The sequence below is a fragment of the Somniosus microcephalus genome, chromosome 1 (assembly GCF_052327205.1).
Source record: "Somniosus microcephalus isolate GS21.2 chromosome 1, FLI_Smic_1.0, whole genome shotgun sequence".
Classification (NCBI taxonomy): domain Eukaryota; kingdom Metazoa; phylum Chordata; class Chondrichthyes; order Squaliformes; family Somniosidae; genus Somniosus; species Somniosus microcephalus.
The window spans coordinates 138,282,454-138,303,835 of NC_140987.1; the positions used below are offsets into that span (position 1 = coordinate 138,282,454).

General features: G+C 46.1%; 1 protein-coding gene across 1 annotated transcript in view; it reads left to right on the top strand.

Moving 5' to 3' along the window:
- Window positions 1-21,382, top strand: part of trpm6 (transient receptor potential cation channel, subfamily M, member 6) — a 239,866-nt gene that overhangs the window by 93,325 nt on the left and 125,159 nt on the right. Inside the window, exons 23-25 of the mRNA XM_086010032.1 lie at window positions 2,302-2,416; window positions 12,010-12,209; window positions 19,736-19,868. Coding sequence (XP_085866158.1) covers window positions 2,302-2,416; window positions 12,010-12,209; window positions 19,736-19,868 — 448 coding nt within the window. The remainder of the gene's footprint in view (window positions 1-2,301; window positions 2,417-12,009; window positions 12,210-19,735; window positions 19,869-21,382) is intronic.

A 21,382-nucleotide genomic window follows, 5' to 3' on the forward strand; every position in this document is an offset into this window, starting at 1 on the left:
CGTTGGTAGTGCCACAAGTAAAGAAACAAAAGATGGGTCTAGAGGAGATGTAAATAGCAGTAACAGAATCATCAACAGCTAACGTCTGAAAAATGGGGGCAGAGGTTATGATCTGAAATTGTTTAACTCAATGTTGAGTCCAGAAGGCTGCAAAGTGTCTAATCGAAAGATGAGGTGCTGTTCCTCGAGCTTACATTGAACTTCATTGGAACAGTGCAAGAGGCCAAGGACAGAGAGGTCAGAGTGGGAGTGGTCTGGAGAATTAAAATTACAGGCGACCGGACGCTCGGGGTCAGCTTGTGGACTCAATAGAGGTGTTCCGCAAAGCAGTCACCCAAACTGCGTTTGGTCTCCCCAATGTAGAGGAGACCGCATTGTGAGCAGCAAATACGGTATACTAAATTGAAAGAAGTGCAAGTAAATTGCTGTTTCAACTGGAAGGAGTGTTTGGGTCCTGGATGGTGGGAAGCGAGGAGGTAAAAGGACACTACTGCCAGTCATGTGATTCAGGTTGTGGTTTTGCTTGTGTCGAAAAGACTTGCAATATGCACTCACTGACATCACTGCTCAGAATGAGGCAGCTGTAGATACAGCAAATGTTTCTTCTTATTAAGAAACCTTAGTGAAGGAGCAAGGCCTACAGTACAAGATATCATCAGGTGGAAGAGAATAGGAGAGGAAACTTAACACAAATAATTGAATTATATATATTCTGAGCTCAAAATGTTCGGCAGAGGATAATAATTGTAACTATCTCAAGGTGCAGATGATGCCAAACACCATTTTAATTTGACTATTGTGTGGATTTTTGTATTTTCAGTTGAAAATTTTTAAGCAATCAATTAAAAATGATCAATAATAAAGTGGGGAGAGAAGTTAGGAAAACTTTCTTTCCACTGAGGGTTGTTGTGGCAAGGAATGCTTTGCCACAGGGAATGGATGAGGCAGAGACCATTGCATCTTTTTAGGGAAAATTGATTAACTATTTGAAGTAGAGGAAGGAATACAGTTATAGGAAGAGAGCGACACAGTGGGATTAGTTTTGCATTGCTCTAACAAAGAGCCAACACAGAAATGATGGGCTGAATGACCTCCTTCTGTGCTGTAAACTGTTACGGTTTTTATAGTTCCATGTTGGCATGATCAGATACACTGGAATAGATTTTAACTTGGGCCACTGGTGTAAACAGACTTACTGCCTGGTTTACGTTGGCACACTGGTGTTGCCAACTTGAAAGGGGCCTTCCACTGGATGGCTGGAGCACCCTCCTGTTTCTGATGATAGTCTCCTTTAATGTGCAAGCCGGGCTCCTAAGTATGTCATTTTTGATGGATAACTGGCACAGGCGCAATGGGCCGAATGACCTCCTTCTGTGCTATATCATTCAATGATTCTAACTGGGCAGAGCATGCATTGTGTGCACTCTACCCAGTTTACTGGGCAGTATAGCAGAAGTGGCACAAAAAGGTAGGTGTAACATTATTTTTGTGTTTCATGTGAACATAAAAAGAAACCCGTCCTGGATTCAGCAGTGGATGTACTTAAAAGGGTCCACTCTGTGCGTGTGTCACAGGGCAGATTGTGGAGCAGTGGCAGCTATTTGAGGCAAAAGGAAGAAAACCCTTTCTATATTATGTGAAATACCATCAGAAATATCAACAAAGTCAGAGGGTAGAATGTAATCCCCTTAAAATAATCTTCAATTAAACTGTTCCAATATCCAAAGAAGATACCAAATGTCAGCTGGGACCCTGGAAGTCATAAAAAGAGATACCTGCCATAGGATAATAATGGCAACAAAAACTGATTGAAACTGGAAGTAATAGACTTTGGGTGCATCAAAATGTTTGACCTAAGATTGTGAGGCAATACATTTCCATGGACTGAGTCTTCTGATTACAATCGCTTCGGATAAAAGTTGTCCTTAAACATTTCTGCTTCCAAAATAAATTTACCTGGTTCTGCACTGTTCAGAGCATTAAATATGTAATACGAGACTGTGCTTTACTGGGTGCAGAGACATGTAGTAATAAGACAACCTGGCAGAATTTGTGAAAGGTCTGTGGCTAAATGCAAACAGTTTGCACTGGAGTGCAACCAGAAACTGTGGCAAGAGTTGAATGATAGACTGCCTATCAGTGATAGCCGAAGTCTGCCTGATGGTCCTGTTATGTGTGACAGGCACAGTATAGGGGTCAGTTCTGAAGGTCGAATCAGCAGTGGATACTTTACATTACATCAGCAGGGAAGTGCACTGCATTTACTGATTATTTTAATCTGCTGTTCTCTTATAATTGCAGCTTGTGAAGAAAATGAAGATTGCCCTCCTGGTTCATTTCTTAATCCATTTCTTCAGGCAGTTTATCTGTTTGTGCAATATATTATAATGGTCAACCTGCTCATCGCTTTCTTCAAGTAAGAACCACTTATTAAAAGAGGATGAACTATATCTCTCTTTCTGTGTAATTGCAGAGATCATCAAATTATAGAAAGACATCTTACATAGCTAGAAAACATTTTGAATCCTTGAGATAAGCATAGGGTTGAAAAGGAGTGTTCAGAGTCACTACCTGACAGTTATTAAGGCTGAGAGTACACTGTGAAAGTTGAGTACGGCCCATTAACTATTGAATTGGTTGCTGGTGGGATGCTAATGGGCTCCAATTGGCTGCCATATTTGTCTGCATAACTACAGTGGCCACACTTCAAAAGTAATTCACTGGCTGTAATGTGCTTTTGGATGTCCCCAGGATAAAAGATTTTAGATACATGCTAGTGCTTTCTTCTTTAATAGAAACATAGAAAAATAGGAGCAGGAGTAGACCATTCAGCCCTTTGAGCCTGCTCTGCCATTCAACATGATCATGGCTGATCCTCTATCTCAATACCATATTCCTGCTGTCTCCCCATACCCCTTGATGCCTTTTGTGTCTCGAAATCTATCTATCTCCTTCTTAAATATATTTAGTGACTTGGCCTCCACAGCCTTCTGTGGTAGAGAGTTCCACAGGTTCACCACCTTCTGAGTGAAGACATTTCTCCTCATCTCAGTCCTAAATGTCCTACCCCGTATCCTGAGACTGGGACCCATCGTTCTAGACCCCCCAGCCAGGGGAAACATCCTCCCTGCATCCAGTCTGTCTAGCTCTGTCAGAATTTTATACGTTTCAATGAGGTCCCCTCTCATTCTTCTAAACTCTAGTGAATGCAGGCCTAGTTGACCCAATCTCTCCTCATACAATAGTCCTGCCATCTCAGGAATCAGTCTGGTGAACCTTCACTGTACTCCCTCTATGGCAAGTGACGTAAGAAAACTACTAGGCACTTGGTCTAAGTGTTAAACAAAGCTTTAATCAACTGTTTTACAACATGGAGGTCTAGTTGTGTCCTTCACTAGTTCCTGTTAAGAATGTCCTGCGCAAGCTGGGCCCGTGCCCGAGTAGTTATACTCGCCCTGGACAGCGCCACCCATAGGCCGCTCAGTATTATTTCATAAGTCTTTCTTTCATGAATGACTGATTCATGTCAGCAAGTATATCCTTTCTTAGGTAAGGAAACCAAAACTGCACACAGTACTCCAGGTGTGGTCTCACCAAGGCCCTGTATAACTGTAGTAAGACTTCCTTGCTCCTGTACTCAGATCCTCTTGCAATGAAGGCCAACATAATATTTGCCTTCCTAACTGCTTGCTGCACCTGCATGTTTGCTTTCAGTGACTGGTGTACAAGGACACCAGTGTTGACTTTGTCTAATCCCGTTGATATTTTCTAAGTGTCCTGTTACCATATCCTTTATAATGGACTCTAGCATTTTCCCTACTACTGATGTTAGGCTAACCGGTCTGTAGTTCCCTGTTTTCTCTCTCCCTACTTTTTTAAATAGTGGGGTTACATTTGCCGCCCTCCAATCTGCAGGAACTGTTCCATAATCTATAGAATTTTGGAAGATGACAACCAATGCATCCACTATTTCCATGGCTACTTCTTTTAGTACTCTGTGATGCAGATTATCAGGCCCTGGGGATTTATTGGCTTTCAGTCCCATTAATTTCTTCAGCACTATTTTTTTACGAATACTAATTTCCTTTAATTCCTCCTTCTCACTAGACCCTTGGTTCCCTAGCATTTCTGGAAAGTTATTTGTGTCCTTTTCTGTGAAGACAGAACCAAATGGGGATGTGATGGAGGCGGGACTCCCACTTTTTGGGTTGTAGTCCCGCCTCCATCGATTTGTGGCCAACCCACGCGATTTTCCCTTGATTGACCTTGTTGAGCCCACCCAGTGGGCTCAGCAGGCCAATTAAGGGACACCCAGTTACAGGTGACGTCAGGGATTGACATTTCATCTGTCAAGAGCTTTTGACAGATGAAATATCAGCGTTTGACAGCTCTGTGAAGCTGTCAAACACTGACAATCTGATTTCTAACTTGAGTCCTTCTCCACAGACTCAGTTAGAAATCTCTCCAGAACAGAAAGCAGAGGCTGCAACTTTTGACAGCTCGCGGCCATTCTGCTTTCTGTGCCGGTGAGATGAGGGACTCCCGAGACCTGAAGGAAGGAAGCATGCATTAGTAAGTAAAGGTATGTAAAACTTATTTAAACACTTTGCACACACCAAACACACTTACCTCTGCACTCATGCACCCATCACTCAACTGAACACCGGACATTTCGAACCCTCCAAGCCCTTCAGCCCGATGGTCCGCCTCGCTAACTTGGCATGGTTTGGAGCCGTCTGAAAGCCCACACTTCAGGACTAAAAATAGGGATTAGGTCAAAAACTGCCTGTTAACTACCTGTTAACAGGCAGTTAATTGGCACTAATCCCTTTCCTGCCTTGGGGAGGTGGCTCCCAGCATAGGTCGGGTACCCGCCTCCTGGGAAACAGGCATGGAGGCGGGTTGGGGGCGGGAAGGGTTCGTGCCCCCCGATTCTGCAATTTAACACCACACACGCCTCCATTCCCGCCTCCACGGCCCTGGGAAATTCGAGCCCAAAGTATTTGTTTAATTGCCCAGCCATTTCCTTGCTCCCCATTATAAATTCTCCCATTTCTGACTAAAGGACCTACATTTGTTTTCACTAATCTTTTTCTTTTTACATACTTGTAGGAGCTTTTACAGTCTGCTTTTATGTTCCTTGCAAGTTTACTCATTCTCTATTTTTCCCCTCTTAATCAATCTCTTGGTCCTTTTTTGCTGAATTCTAAACTGTTCCCAATCCTCATGCTTACTACTTTTTCTGGTAACTTTATATGACTCCTCTTTGGATCTAATACTATCCTTAATTTCTTTTGTTAGCCATGGTTGGGCTGCTTTTCCTTTTGTGTTTTTGCACCAGAAAGGAATGTATAACTGTTGCAATTCATGCATTCGTTCCTTAAATGTTAGCCTTTGCCTATCCACCATTATGCCTTTTAATGAAACTCCCCAATCTATCATAGCCAACTAACTCCTCATACCTTCGTAGTTTCCTTTGTTTAGATTTAGGACCCTAGTTTCGGATTGGACTTCTTCACTTTCCATCTTAATGAAGAATTCTATCATGTTATGGTCACTCTCCCCTAAAAGACCCCACACAACAAGATTATTAATTAACCCCTTCTCATTGCACAATACACAATCTAGGATAGCCTGTTCCCTCGTTGGTTCCTCAATGTACTGGTCTAAAAATCCATCTCGTACAAACTCCAGGAATTCATCCTCCACAGTATTATTGCTAATTTGGTTTGGCCAGTCTATATGTAGATTAAAGTCACCCATGATTACTGTAGTACCCTTGTTACATGCATCTCTAATTTCCTGTTTGGTGCCGTCCCCTCCTTTACCACTACTGTTTGGAGGCCTATAGACAACTCCCACCAATGTTTTCTGCCCCTTGATGCTTCTTAGCTCCACTCAGACTGATTCTTCATCTTTATTTTCTGAGCCAATATCCTTTCTCACTATTGCTCTAATATCATCCTTTACTAACAACGCCACCCCACCTCCTATTCCTTTTTGCCTGTCCTTCCTAAATATCGAATATCCTTGGATATTCAGCTCCCAACCTTGGTCACCATGCAGCCATGTCCCCGTGATTGCAATTATATCGTATCTGTTTACATCTATTTGCGCTGTTAATTCATCTATCTTATTACAAATGCTTCGTGCATTCAGATACAGTGCCTTTAGATTTGTCTTTTTAACATTTTTAGACATCTTAACATTTTTTTTACTGTGGCCCGATTTGCCTTATTACCATTTTTTCTTACCCGGACCCTTTCCTGAACTGCTTCCTTGTCTTTTCTCTTTAGCATTCTAGATTTCTCTCCACCGGGACCCTCCCCCCCCCCCTTATTTTGTGGGGAAATCAAGAACTCGGGGGCATAGTTTCAGAATAAAGGGTTGCCCTTTTAGAACTGAGATGAGGAGGAATTTCTTCTCTCAGAGGGTCGTAAATCTGTGGAATTCTCTGCCCCAGAGAGCCGTGGAGGCTGGGTCATTAAATACATTTAAAGTGGAGATAGACAGATTTTTACAAGTTAAGGGAGTGAAGCGTTATGGGGAGCAGGCGGGGAAGTGGCTTTAAGCCCAAGATCTGCCATGATCTTATTGAATGGCGGAGCAGACTCGAGGGGCCAAGTGGCCTATTCCTGCTCCTATTTCTTATGTTCTTATGTTCTCTCCAGTGCTTTGAGGTACCTGTTGTACATAGTCCATGTCTCTGAAGCATACAGGATGGCGGGTATCACTACTGCTCTGTAGACCATGAGTTTGGTGCTGGGTTTGAGGTCCTGGTCTTCAAACACTCTCTTCCTCAGGCGACCGAAGGCTGCACTGACACACTGAAGGCGGTGTTGGACTTTGTCATCGACGTCTGCCCTGGTTGACAGTAGGCTCCCGTACGTGGACCATGACAACTGGATCCTCCCCCTCCCACTCCAAGTTCTTCTCCAGCCCGGAGGAGATGTCCTTTACCCTGACACCGGGAAGGCAACATAACCTTCGGGACTCACGCTCCTGGCTGCAGAGAACAGTGTCTATCCCCCTAACTATACTGTCCCCTACTACAACCACCTTCCTTTATACTCCCGCCCCACTTGAACGGCTTCCTGTACCAAGGTGCCGTGGTCAGTTTGCTCATCCTCCCCGCAGTCCCCGCACTTGCCGACAAGAGTTGCAAGAAGCTTGAATCTATTGGACAAGTGCAGGGACTGAGGCTCCTGCAGTACTACCTCCTGTATCCCCGTACCTGCCTCACTCGCAGTCACACCCTTCTGTCCCTGACCACGTGTCAATTCTAAAGTATTTAATCTAAGGGGTGTGGCTGCCTCCTGGAGCAAAAGGTCCAGGTAACTTTCTCCCTCCCTGATGTCTTGCAATGTCTGCAGCTCGGACTCCAGCTCCTCAACTCGGAGCCGAAGTTCCTCGAGCTGCAGACACTTACCGCAGATGTAGTCACCCTGGACAACAATGTCCACAAGCTCCCACATATTGCAGCAGCAACACATCTTCTATTCTCCCATTATTTTATTAATTTTATTAATTAGTTTAGTGTTAATCAAATTATTTACCTCATTTAGTTTATTAAATTAATTAAATTAAGTTTAGCTTTTAAAATGTAGTTATATGCTATATGTAAACTTAAAACTTATCCCACAGTCACTATCAATCACTTACCTACCCTACCTGTGATGTCACACTGTAGCTTTCTCTTGATTAATTAAGTAATTAAGACATTGTGAGATTTTCTATGGAAGCAGGTATTAATCTGCTTGATTCCATGTAGTCACACACCCTGTCCACATTGAGAGAATAAAATCCCTTTTCGTCATATCGGGCACAGCTTTGTGAACAGGGACCTGACTAGCAACGTGGGTGTAGTCAGTGATCCCATGGGCTCTGTGAAGGTCAACAGTCCTATAGAGTTAAGTTTCCTGCTCACATAGCTGCTGTTGGTCAGTGAGGAAAGTGAAGAAGTCATTGGCTTTGCTGAATGATGCATCTGTGAGCTACTTGGTGCATCTGTAGGCAGCAACAAATAAAAACAGAAAATGCTGGAAAACACTCAGCAGATCAGGCAGCCTCTGTAGAGAGAGAAACAGAATCATAGAATAGTACAGCACAGAAGGAGATCAATCGGCCCATCAAGGCTGCGCCGGCTCTTTCGAAGAGCAATCCAGTTAGTCCTACTCTCCAGCTCTTTCCCCATATACCTGCAATTTTTTCTCCTTCAAGCTTTTATCCAATTCCCTTTTGAAGGTTACATTTGAATCTGTATTCACCACCCGATCAGGTAGTGCATTCCAAATCCTAACCACTCGCTGCCTAAAAAAGTTTTCCCTGATGTTGCCTCTGGTTTTTTGCCAATCACCTTAAATCTGTTCCCTCTGGTTATCGACCCTTCAGCCATTGGAAACAGTTTCTCTTTATTTACTCTATCTAAATCCTTAACGATTTCAAACGCCTCTATCAAATCTCCTCTTAGCCTTTTCTGCTCCATGGAGAACCCCAGCTTTTCTAATCTATCCACCTAACTGTATTGCCTCATCCCTGGAACCATTCTAGTAAATCTCGCTGTACCCTCTCCAAAGCCTTCACATCCTTCCTAAAGTGTGGTGCCCAGAATTGGACCAATACTCCAGCTGGGCCCAAACTAGTGTTTTATAGAGGTTTAGCATAACTTCCTGGCTTTTGTACTCTCTGCCTCTATTTATAAAGCCCAGGCTCCCATATGCTTTATTAACTGCTTTGTTAACCTGTCCTGCCACCTTCAAAGATTTGTGTACAAACACCCCCTGGTCTCTCTGTTCTTGCACCCCCTTTAAAATTGTACCATTTAGTGTGTACGGTCTCTCCTCATTCTTCCTACCAAAATGTATCACCTCACACTTCTCTACGTTGAATTTCATCTAAAATATGTCTGCCCATTCCACCAGCCTGTCTATGCCTTCTTGAAGTCTATTAGTATCTTACTCACTGTTTACTACACTTCCAAGATTCGTGTCAACTGCAAATTTCAATATTGTGCCCTGAACCCCCAAGTCCAAGTCATTGATGCGTATCAAAAATAGCAGTGGTCCTAGTACTGAACCTTGGGGAATGCCTCTCTCCAGTCTGAAAAACAGCCATTCACCACAACTTTCTATTTTCTATCCCTTAGCCAATTTTGTATCCATGCTGCTACTGCCCCTTTTATCCCATGGGCTTCAATTTTGATAACGAGCCTAGAACAGGAAACTTTGGTTTATCCGGAGGTTAACTGTCTGGAATGCTCGAGCCACCGGCAAAATTCAGGAGTCGGTTCAGTTAGTTTTTTTTCTTTTTGTTGCTTTTTTTTCACTAGTCAGGCTCTGCAAGGTCTAGCTAAAGCTGTTGCTTAGCTACAGAGATGCTTGCAAGCTACGGCCGACTGTTTAGAAGCTGTTGCAACAGGGTTTGTTGCTAGATACGGAGCTGAAAAGCTTCCGTATGTTTTAACATTAGCGCTGGTTTGTCCGGCAGTTTTGATGGGACGGCAACAGCTCGGTCCCATCGGTGCCGGATATCACAAAGTTTCCTGTATGTGGTCCTTTATCAAAATGCCTTTTGAAAGTCCATGGCCTAGAAATTGAGTGGGGTTAGCGCCCAATTAGAAGCGCTAGAGGGCCTTGCGCCAGAATTATAGCCGCTTCGGAAATTGATTTGGGCCCTACCATCGGCGTTAGCCGGTAGCGCTGCGCCGGCACCGATGACGTCATCGGTGTGCGCAGCGTCCCGGTTGCCGTGGTAACGCGGCCGGACGCCAAAATTCAGTTGCGGCCGCCTCGCCCGTGGCAGCCGCAACCAACGATTTTTCAAAAGTTTCTTGCTGGACTTAGCGCCGGCGCATTAAGGTGGCGCGGCGGCCGGCCGCTTTCCCAGCGGCTGCCTGCCCGCACCTCCCTCCCCGGACTCCTCCACCACCCCCCCGCGGCACAGATGTGTGTGGGCCTCGAGCCCGGCACTTCTCCGAGGTGCTGGGCTCATTTTTCGTGCGATTCCACCGGCCAGCGGTCGGCTGCAGGCAGCTCCTCCTTAACAGAAGGAGGAGGCCTGCAGTACCCCAGCCTGCCGCACCGCATCGGGTGCCGCAGCGGGGGATTAGCGCCGCAATCCTGCATTCAGCGCCCATTGCGAGGCGCTGACACCCTCCATTAGCGCCCGCAGCCGTCTGGGCGCGGTGCAGCTGAATTTTTGGCGGGCGCAGCGGCAATTAACGCTGGCGCTAAATTTCGGGCGCTACAGCCCTGGCGGAGGCAAACTCAATTTCTAGGCCCATATGCACAACATCAACTGCATTGCCCTCATCCACCTTCTCTGTTACTTCATCAAAAAACTCAGTCAAGTTAGTCAAACACGATTGCCCTTAAAAAAATTTGTGCAGCTGTTAATTTTCACCTGGATTATTGTTTCTAAAAACGTCCCCACCATCGATGTTAAACTGACTGGCCTGTAATTGGCAGATTTATCCTTCTCCCCTTTTTTGAACAAGGGTGTAACATTTGCAATCCTCCAGTCCTTTGACACCAACCCTGTATCTAAGGAGGATTGGAAGATTATGGCCAGCATCGCCGCAATTTCTACCCTTACTTCCCTCAGCAACCTAGGATGCATCCCATTCTGACCGGGTGACTTATTCACAGAATCACAGAAATCACAGAAACCCCACAGTGCAGATAGAGGCCATTTCGGCCCATCGAGCCTGCACCGACACATATCCCACCCGATCCCCGTAATCCCTACACCAACACATATCCCACCCTATCCCTGTAACCCCACGTATTTAATCCCCCTAACACTAAGGGTCAATTTATCATAGCCAATCAACCTAACTCGCACATCTTTGGACTGTGGGAGGAAACCAGAGCACCCGGAGGAAACCCACGCAAACACGGGGAGAATGTGCAAACTCCACACAGACAGTCGCCCGAGGCCGGATTCGAACCCGGGTCCCTGGCGCTGTGAGGCAACAGTGCTAACCACTATGCCACCGTGCTGCCTTTCACTTTAATTACTGCCAGCCTGTCTAGTACTGATTCTTTATTTTGATCTCATCCAGTATCCTAGCAACCTCCTCATTTACCATAGCTTTGGCAAAGTCCTCTTCCTTGGTAAGCACCGATGCAAAGTACTCATTTAGTACCTCAGGGACCTAAGGCCTTCTGCCTCCACCAATAGTTCTCCGTTTTGGCCCCTAATCAACCTCACTGCTCCTCTGACAACCCTTTTACTGTTAACATTTCAGGTCGATGACCTTTCATCAGAACTTGTTGTAGATAGCAACAGCTAACCTAGAAGAAACCCAATACATATAAATTGAGGGCCATGCTGACTTTGATACCCGCTGCCAATCCCATACGGATGTTACATATTATACAGCGGTCTGAAGGAGATGGCCCCGCTCTATTAGTGCTTTTCTGCTCAATCTCGGCCATCTTTACTTTATTACCAGTGAACTGCAGACCTTGCTGTGTAGAGGCGCTTCAGGAATTAACCTTGCATGTCACTTGATAAGATGGACATCCCTTTCTCTTTCCTGCTCTTGTAAATCTTTCTTTGCCAAGTTCAGTGTTTGTGGAGCATTGAACACTGTCCCAATAGTAGACAAAAACCTGGCAAGTGGAAAGAAAAGTGCACCAATGTACTGTGTCAACAGGCCATAATGCATCTGGTTTGATAGAAAAAAGCCTCCACAGAAATGTAATTTTTAAATAAGAGGCTATTCTAAATGGCCCAGAAATTCGGGTCGGGGGCTTCCCGCGGGTGCAAGCCCCCAACCTGCACTTACCTACCGCGCCGGCCGTTGAGCTGTGAGCCCACGTGGGATCCTGATCTTGGGCCTCCTCCAACTGCCGGCACGCAGTTCTTGCGTATCCCAGGGGCGCAGTTAGTTCGATGCGTCCCCTGGGATCATGTGGGCCATGGAGAGCCAATGGTAGCAGGGAATGCTTCATTCATAAGTTTGACAGGAAGCTTTAACAGTTCCTTTTATTTTTTCCTTTATAGCAATGTGTACCATGAGATGAAATCCATGTCCAACAGACTTTGGAAATACAATCGCTACCGTTACATTATGACCTATCATGAAAAGCCTTGGCTGCCGCCGCCAATTATTATCTTCAGTCATGTAGCTTTGCTCATGAGTCGAATTTACCAACGTTCAGCAAAAAATGAGGTGGATCAAGAAGAAGATGATGTTGGTTTAAGTAAGTAATTAAATTCTTGTTCTAACAGCAATATTACAATAATGAATGATGTGAGTGTTGCTGGTAGTACCATTATAGACGTGATCCTGCTCTTCATTAGATAGCAATAATTTTGTTGTACTTAGCCATTTCAGGAGTCATTTTTGTTTCTACAGTGACTTATAAAGAGGACAGTGGCAATATTTTTTATTTTTAAGTACACATAATGCTGTTCTTTGCATCAGTGCAAATCAAGGTTTCTATCCACATATCAGTAGTTGGAGTCTTTCTAATGTTTTATGTGCAGTGTAGCGTGAACAATTGCAGGGGTCATTATGGAGCTCAAAGCTGCCAGTGTTCTGGTTTGAAGCTAGCACTGTGATTTGTAAATGAGCTTAACCAGTAAGAAGGCTCAGTGGTGTAAATCAGCACCATTGCACTGTATATTGGAGCTCTAACAAGCTGGTGCATGGAATGCTGGGTCATTGGTGCCTGCCTGCCATCCTTCACATGCTGGAAAGGAAAATCGGGTGAGTTGCATAACGGGCAGCTGATCCGCAGCCACCGTGCCCCAAAGTGAAAATTACCCCCATAATCTCAACTACGGCACTGTGGTGAGGTGTCGGAGAAAGAGCAGGAGCTTCCTCATGGCCTGGGGAGGGAAGACAATATCTGGGCCCTGGCCAGAAATACTGAAAGCTGCCTCCTTGGCCCCCATTCTTAGGGGCTGATTTTAATTTTTTTTTAAAAATAAGTGCCCCTTTTGTTTTGAGAGCCCAGATCATAATCATAATCATAATAATCATAATCATAATCAACTTTATTGTCATTGTTAGTGCACAAGTGCAGTACAACGAAATGTAGGCTTGCGGCTCCCGAGAGTGTACATTTAGATTAAGACATTTAAACATTCAACATACATTTGGCTTGTAATACATTAACATAAACATAACCATAATAAAGTGCATTGGCAGATGTGCAGGCTTTAGAGTTTATTTGTGGAGTTCAGTAGGATGACAGCCCTGGGAAAGAAGCTGTTCCTAAATCTGGTCGTACGGGTGCGAATGCATCTGTAGCATCTCCCAGATGGCAGGAGGGCGAACAGACTGTGGCTGGGGTGGGTAGGGTCTTTGATGATGGACCGTGACCTCCGTAGACAGCGTTTCTGGTATATGTGCTCTATGGTCGGTAGCCGGGTGCCGGTAATGCGTTGGGCAGTTTTGACTACCTGCTGCAGGGCTTTCCGGTCATAGTAGCTACAGCTGCCATACCATACTGTGATACAGTTTGTCAGGATGCTCTCTATTGTGCAGCGGTAAAAGTTAGAGAGGATCAGGGGTGACAGGTTACATCCCTTCAGCCTCCTTAGGAAATATAGGCGCTGCTGGGCCTTCTTCACCAGAGAGGAGGTATTGAGGGACCAGGAGAGGTCTTCCGTGATGTGGACTCCGAGGAACTTAAAGCTGTCCACCCTTTCCACCACAGCCCCATTGATGTGAATGGGGGTGTGACTTCCGCCTTTAGACTTCCTGAAGTCCACAATGATTTCTTTGGTTTTCTTGATGTTAAGGGCCAGGTTGTTGTCGGCGCACCACTTCACGAGATGCTGGACCTCCTCCCTGTAGGCTGACTCATTGTTGTTGGTGATCTGGCCTACTACCGTGGTATCATCCGCAAACTTGATGATGGTGTTGGAACCATGAACAGCCACACAGTCGTGGGTGAAGAGGGAGTAGAGGAGGGGGCTCAGCACACATCCTTGTGGGGCCCCCGTGTTCAGGGTCGGGGGGGGAGGTGTGGTTACCTAATTTGACAGACTGGGGTCTGTTTGTTAGGAAGTCCAGGGTCCAGTTGCAGAGGGAAGTGTTCAGGCCAAGAGTGTGGAGTTTGGTGGCCAGCTTGTTGGGGACGATAGTGTTGAATGCTGAGCTGTAGTCTATGAACAGCATTCTGATGTAGGTCTCTTTACCATCTAAGTGATTTAGTGCAGAGTGTAGAGCAGTTGTGATTGCATCCTCCGTTGATCTGTTTGCACGATAGGCAAACTGGTGTTGGTCAAGAGAGGTGGGAACACTGGCTTTGATGTGAGCCAGGACCAGTCTCTCGAAACACTTCATTATGATGGGTGTGAGTGCGACAGGTCGATAGTCGTTCAGGCACGTCACAGCCATTTGTTTTGGCACAGGAATAATGGTAGCAGTCTTGAAGCATGTAGGGACTACTGCCTGGGCCAATGACAGATTGAAGATGGCGGTGAAGACATCAGCCAGCTGATCAGCACATTCCTTGAGTACCCGTCCAGGGATGCTATCCGGTCCAGCAGCCTTTCGTGTGTTCACTCCGCGTAGAACACCCTTTACGTCGGAGGTCGACAGAGTGAGCACCTGGTCTTCCGGGGGTGGCAAGGCTTTGGTAGCCGGCTCCCTGTTGTCCCTGTCGAAGTGAGCGTAGAAGTTGTTAAGCTCCTCAGGAAGGGAGGCATCGCTAACCGGGGGGCTGGTGTTTTTGCACTTGTAGTCAGTGATGGACTGGATGCCTTGCCACATGCGCCGGGGGTCCGAGTTGTTGTGGAAATGATCCTCTATCCGCAGTGTCTGTTTCCTTTTGGCAGTCCTGATACCCTTTTTTAGGTTGGTCCTAGCTGCACTGTAAGCCGCCGCGTCGCCAGATTTAAATGCTGCGTCGCGTGCTTTCAACAGCGAGCGGACCTCTCCGTTCATCCAGGGTTTCTGGTTGGGGTATGTCCTGATATTTTTATGGGTCGTGACGACCTCGACGCAACTATTAATGTAGAATAGCACTGTGGATGCGTATTCCTCGATGTCATTGTGGGCAAACATGCCCCAATCAGTGCGTTCGAAGCAATCCTGAAGCTCCGAGACTGCCCCCTCTGGCCATACTTTCACTGATCTCACTGATGTTCTCACTCTTTTGATGAGCGGTTTGTATGCCGGGGCTAGAAACAGGGAGAGGTGGTCAGACTTCCCAAGGTGGGGGCAGGGAATGGCCTTATAAGCGTCTACAATGCTCGTGTAGACTTGATCCAGTGTGTTCTCCCCTCTTGTGGGGCAGGAAACATTCTGGTGGAATTTCGGTAGTACAGTTTTTAGGTTTATGTAATTGAAGTTCCCCGCGACGATAAAAGCTCTGTCTGGGTGCGCAGTTTGTTGTTCGCTGATGGCCCTGTAGAGGTCCTTCAGTGCTAGTTTGGCATTAGCGTGTGGTGGGATGCAGACCGCAGTGATGATACCAGCCGTGAATTCCCGAGGCAGGTAGAAGGGTCTGCACCTTACCATGAGGAATTCCAAATCAGCTGAACAGGACCTATCGATTATGTCCGTGTTAGTGCACCAGGCATTGTTAGTGTAAATGCACAAACCGCCTCCCTTGCTCTTACCGGAGTCTGCAGTTCTGTCGGCGCGGAAGACCGTGCGTCCTTTTAGTTGGATGGTGGTGTCAGGGATGCCGTTGTTCAACCAGGTCTCTGTGAAGATCATGGCGCAGCATTCCTTTGTCCTTTTCTGTGAGGAGAGATCAAGTTTGATCTCATCCATTTTGTTTTCTAGTGACCTGACGTTGGCCAGAAAAATACTTGGGAGGGAGGGTTTGTGTGGGGCCCTCTTCAGCCTATTTTGGATTCCGGCCCTCTTACCCCGCTTCTGCTTGCGTTCTCTGCGCGGTCTGCGCCGACTTCTGGCTGGGGAAGGATGCCACGCTGGTCCCGGGGGTCGGGCGATGTCGGGAGGCAGATCGATGGCGCCGAGTGTGAGCCACACGCAGTCGGCCCCGATGTCGAGGAGCGTCTGCCGGCTGTACAGTAGGTCTGCCCTCAATTCCCGTATCAGCAGAGTCCAGAAGAGACTCAGAAAAAGGGTGAAAACGCTCAGTCTCGGGAGAGACAAAGCCGCTGCGTCCGTGCGCGCCGCCATTTTTTTTTCATGATCCCGGTTTGGACCCCTAGGTGGCCTACATCTGCCCGTGGGCCTGAATTTATGCCTGGTCTGACCAAGTGCACCTCTACTGACCATACGCTGGGTTCCTTTGAAGGCCCGGGTCGTGGGGACTCCTGACATAGGTTTATAAGCAGCGGTGCGTGGTTCTCTCCGACAAGACTGCCTTGGCTTTTTTTCTGTGCAAAGCCGGAATCCAGTGTAGTTTCCAGTCGTTCCAGCAGAACTCCACGGAAGTTACACCAGGAATATACTGCAAATCTTTTTGGCCCATTACTGTAACCAATTCAATTGACATACAAAATATGTGAAAAGGGCTGCTAATCAGCTGCACCACCAGTGATGTTAGTTTGGTGCCCTCTTATGGACACTGAAGGGTGCTCCATGAATGAATTCTTAGTTGTGATGGGTTTGTGAAGAAACCTGTCCCAGATACAATTGGAATCTACTTTTTCCCAGTTAGAGAGTAGATAGTTCTTTGGACACTGGAACAAAGCAAGCATATGTACAAAGCAGCACAATGAAAGCTTAATTCAAAGAGATAGAATACTCAGCACTTTTGATGATACGAACCTTTACACTGAAGTCATTTAAGGCCATCAATATATTTATGTTCCATCATAAAAGCGAGAGACGGCACTTTCTGTGTAGGTTAATAGCTCATGTTTTGTGGGTGATGAGGTCAATATTAAAGCTACTGCCAATATTAAAGCAACCCTCCACCATGTTGTGTGGCACTACCACCGTGCTAAATGGGACAGATTTTGAACAGATCTGGCAACTCAAAACTGGGCATCCATGAGGCGCTGTGGGCCATCAGCAGCAGCAGAATTGTACTCAACCACAATCTGTATCCTCATGGCCCGGCATATCCCTCACTCTACCATTACCATCAAGCCGGGAGATCAAACCTGGTTTAACGAAGAGTGCAGGAGAGCATGCCGAGAACAGCACCAGACATACCGAAAAATGAGGTGTCAACCTGGTGAGGCTACAACACAGGACTACTTGCATGCCAAACAACGGAAGCAACATGCGATAGACAGAGCTAAGCGATCTCACAATCATCGGATCAAATCAAAGCTCTGCAGTCCTGCCACATCCAGTCGTGAGTGGTGGTGGACAATTAAACAGTTAACAGGAGGAGGAGGCTCAAAAAATATCCCCATCCTCAATGATGGTGGAGCCCAGCACATGAGTGTAAAAGACAAGGCTGAAGCATTTGCAACTATCTTCAGCCAGAAGTGCCGAGTGGATGATCCATCTCGGCCTCCTCCTGAGGTCCCCAGCATCACAGATGCCAGTCTTCAGCCCATTCAATTCACTCCACGTGATGTCAAGAAACGGCTGAAGACACTGGATACTGCAAAGGCAATGGGCCCTGACAACATTCCGGCAATAGTACTGAAGACTTGTGCTCCAGAACTAGCTGCGCCCCTAGCCAAGCTGTTCCAGTACAGCTACAACACTGGCATCTACCCGGCAATGTGGAAAATTGCCCAAGTATGTCCTGTCTACAAAAAGCAGGACAAATCCGACCCGGCTAATTACCGTCCCATCAGTCTACTCTCAATCATCAGCAAAGTGATGGAAGGTGTCGTCGACAGTGCTATCAAGCGGCACTTACTCAGCAATAACCTGCTAACTGACGCCCGGTTTGGGTTCCACCAAGGCCACTCAGCTCCTGACCTCATTACAGCCTTGGTCCAAGCATGGACAAAAGAGCTGAACTCAAGAGGTGAGGTGAGAGTGACTGCCCTTGACATCAAGGTAGCATTTGATCGAGTGTGGCATCAAGGAGCCCTAGCAAAACTGAAGTCAATGGGAATCAAGGGGAAAACTCTCCATTGGTTGGAATCATACCTAGCACAAAGGAAGTTGGCTGTGGTTGTTGGAGGTCAATCATCTCAATCACATGACATCACTGCAGGAGTTCCTCAGGGCAGTGTCCTCGGCCCAACCATCTTCAGCTGTTTCATCAATGACCTTCCCTCCATCATAAGGTCAGAAGTGGGGATGTTCGCTGATGATTGCACACTGTTCAGCACCATTCGAGACTCGTCAGATACTGACGCAGCCCGTGTCCATATGTAGCAAGACCTGGACAACATTCAGACTTGGGCTGACAAGTGGCAAGTAACATTCGCACCACACAAGTGCCAGGCAATGACCATCTCCAATAAGCGAGACTCTAACCATCTCCCCTTGACATTCAATGGCATTACCATCGCTGAATCCCCCACGATCAACATCCTGGGGGTTACCATTGATCAGAAACTGAACTGGACCAGCGATATAAATACTGTGGCTACAAGAGCAGGCCAGAGGCTGGGAATTCTGCGGCAAGTGTCTCACCTCCTGACTCCCCAAAGCCTTTCCACCATCTACAAGGCACAAGTCAGGAGTGTGATGGAATACTCTCTACTTGCCTGGATGAGTGCAGCTCCAACAACACTCAAGAAGCTCGACGCCATTCAGGATAAAGCAGCCCGCTTGATTGGCACTCCATCCACCACCTTCAACATTCACTCCCTCCATCACCGCGCACTGTGGCTGCAGTGTGTACCATCTACAAGATGCACTGCAGCAACTCGCCAAAGCTCCTTCAACAGCACCTTCCAAACCCGTGACCTCTACCACTTAGAAGGACAAGGGCAGCAGACGCATGGGAACATCACCACCTACAAGTTCCCCTCCAAGCCACACACCATCCTGACTTGGACCTGTATCGCCGTTCCTTCACTGTCGCTAGGCCAAAATCCTGAAACTCCCTTCCTACCAGCATTGTGAGTATACCTACACCATATGGACTGCAGCGGTTCAAGAAGGCTGCTCACCACCATCTTCTCAAGGGCAATTAGGGATGGGCACTAAATGCAGGCCTAGCCAGCGACGCCCACATCCCATCAATGAATAAAAAAAAGTAAAAAAAATAAGCATTTTAGGCACGCCAGTCGCTTCAGCTGCCTGTAGAGCAACATTGTAGTGGTGCTTCTTAGTTTCCAAACAGGCAGGCCACTGAGCTGTGGGGCCTTTAACAACGAGTAGACGCGTGTCGAAATAAAACGTTCCCAAACGTAGCTTTGTCTTTTAAACTGTTTACTATAACACTTAACAAACGGAATTACAAAGCAAACACGTATAAACGAACACGGTCAAAAACTGTACTGCTCCAAACCTCACAGCTTCTGCCTCTTTCACCACGTGCAGTTTAAACTGTAAAATGGCTGCACCCATGTGTGGCTTAGGGACTGTTCCATTGTGGCAAGAATGAAGGGGGTGTCGGACTATACTACTGGAGCAAGAAAATAGGGGGTTTCTTAATACAATAAGTCGGTCAGGTAAATTAACTGTATTATGCCATTTAGCCACTATTTTAAAGTATTTTCTTAAGCTTTTATGGCTCTTACAAACATGGTTAAAGGCCTGGGAGCAGGTCACCTGCCTGCTTAACTGATAATGCATAAGATGCACGACATCGGAAGACCATGACAGAAAGGAAATAATAAATTCAAAAAAAGAATGGCTTGTTTGATGCTGAATATTTAATCAATTTATTATTAAATAAGTGAAAAATCACCATTTTGTTTTGAATAGAATTGTATCTGAGTAAAGAGGATTTGAAAAAGCTTCATGACTTTGAAGAGCTCTGTGTTGAGAAGTACTTTCATGAGAAGAATGAAAATCTTCATTCAAGTGACAATGAAAGAATTAGAGTAACAACTGAAAGGTAAATCTGCAGCAGTTTCCTGATTTATGGTAATATTGGTAAGTTTTCTGCTCATTCAGGTGAGGAATGCCAGTGCTGGGAACATTTTTCACCCAGTGTCAGCAACAGGCACTTCCAGGTCGGGTATAGTATAGCTAACTGCAGAGTCATGCTCACTCGATTCTGCTCCCAAAATGTGCTTTGCTCTGTCCTCAGATTAGCACCCTCGACTGCACCATTATGATACTTCCATTCTTTATACCAGGCATTCCTTGTGTGACACTGAAATAGGGCATTTCTGTGCTTTGAGCCTGTGCCCACTATGAACAAGAATAATTGAATCTCTGTAAACTCATTCATGTATGCCTTTATTGGCAACAAGGAGAGGACATTTTCGTCCATCAGTCGGGGCTAGATTAAACCCATGGCTCAAAGGTGAAAGGGCAGTGTGCGAACCTATTGCAGCAACAACAACAACAACAGCTTGCATTTATATAGCACCTAGAACATCCCAAGGCACGCTATCCAGTCTACATGTAGGAGCTTTAAGTTAACTTGTGGACAAGATTACTGCAAAGTGTGAGACTAAAACCAAATTTATCTTGTTGGAACATTACTACCATATTCTAGCTGGTGAACTTTACTTTTTTGAAACTGAAACTAAATAGTTAAAAACCTTTTGGTGGGTTTTGTTTATTCCACATTTTGCAAATGCAGAGCTAACACCAGTATAGACATTGGCTGGCGCCACATGTGAACCACTTCTGTCCCTGACACCCTTCAGATGATTTCAGATCAGTTCAAAATCTATCCTGTATGTTATTCCTCTTGGTATTCACAAAAGCCGATTATGTGTGCACCTATTCCTATACTATACTGTTCTCTCTCGGTGGTGAAATTAAACTCTCTCTCAGAGCACAGCACAAAGCATTTTCACTGAAAAGCTGTGAGCATAGAACTTGTAGGAAGTTAAATTGTCACATTGGGTAGAGGAATGGTGGTTTTAGCATTAATTATGCTGTCCTGTCATGGCTCCTGGATGAACTATTGAATAATGGCACTGCCTGGTATAGCACTAAGCCTCATGAACCAGACGTTCAGGTTCAAATCCTGCAAAATTCTTTCGGGCTCCAGGCCTCAATTACAGCTCAGACCTCGGAAGGTCCCTATGTCAGCCAGTGGGCCGGCAAATATGCCTGGTCTGACCAGGTGTGCCTCTGCTGACCATATATCAGATCCTTTCAAAGGCTCGGGTGCAGGAATTCCCAGTGCAGGGAGTTACTGCCTTGGCCCTGCCCCACTTATGTTAATGGTTTGTAAGGGGCGGGTGAAGTTTCCACCATCACAAGACCATTCCGGAAGATTCACCGCTAGGTCAGATCCTAGGGGTATGGGGAGAGAGCGGGAATATGGTATTGAGATAGAGGATCAGCCATGATCATATTGAATGGCGGAGCAGGCTCGAAGGGCCGAATGGCCTACTCCTGCTTCGATTTTTCTATTTTTCTATCCTGGTATATCCGGGCCTTGACCTA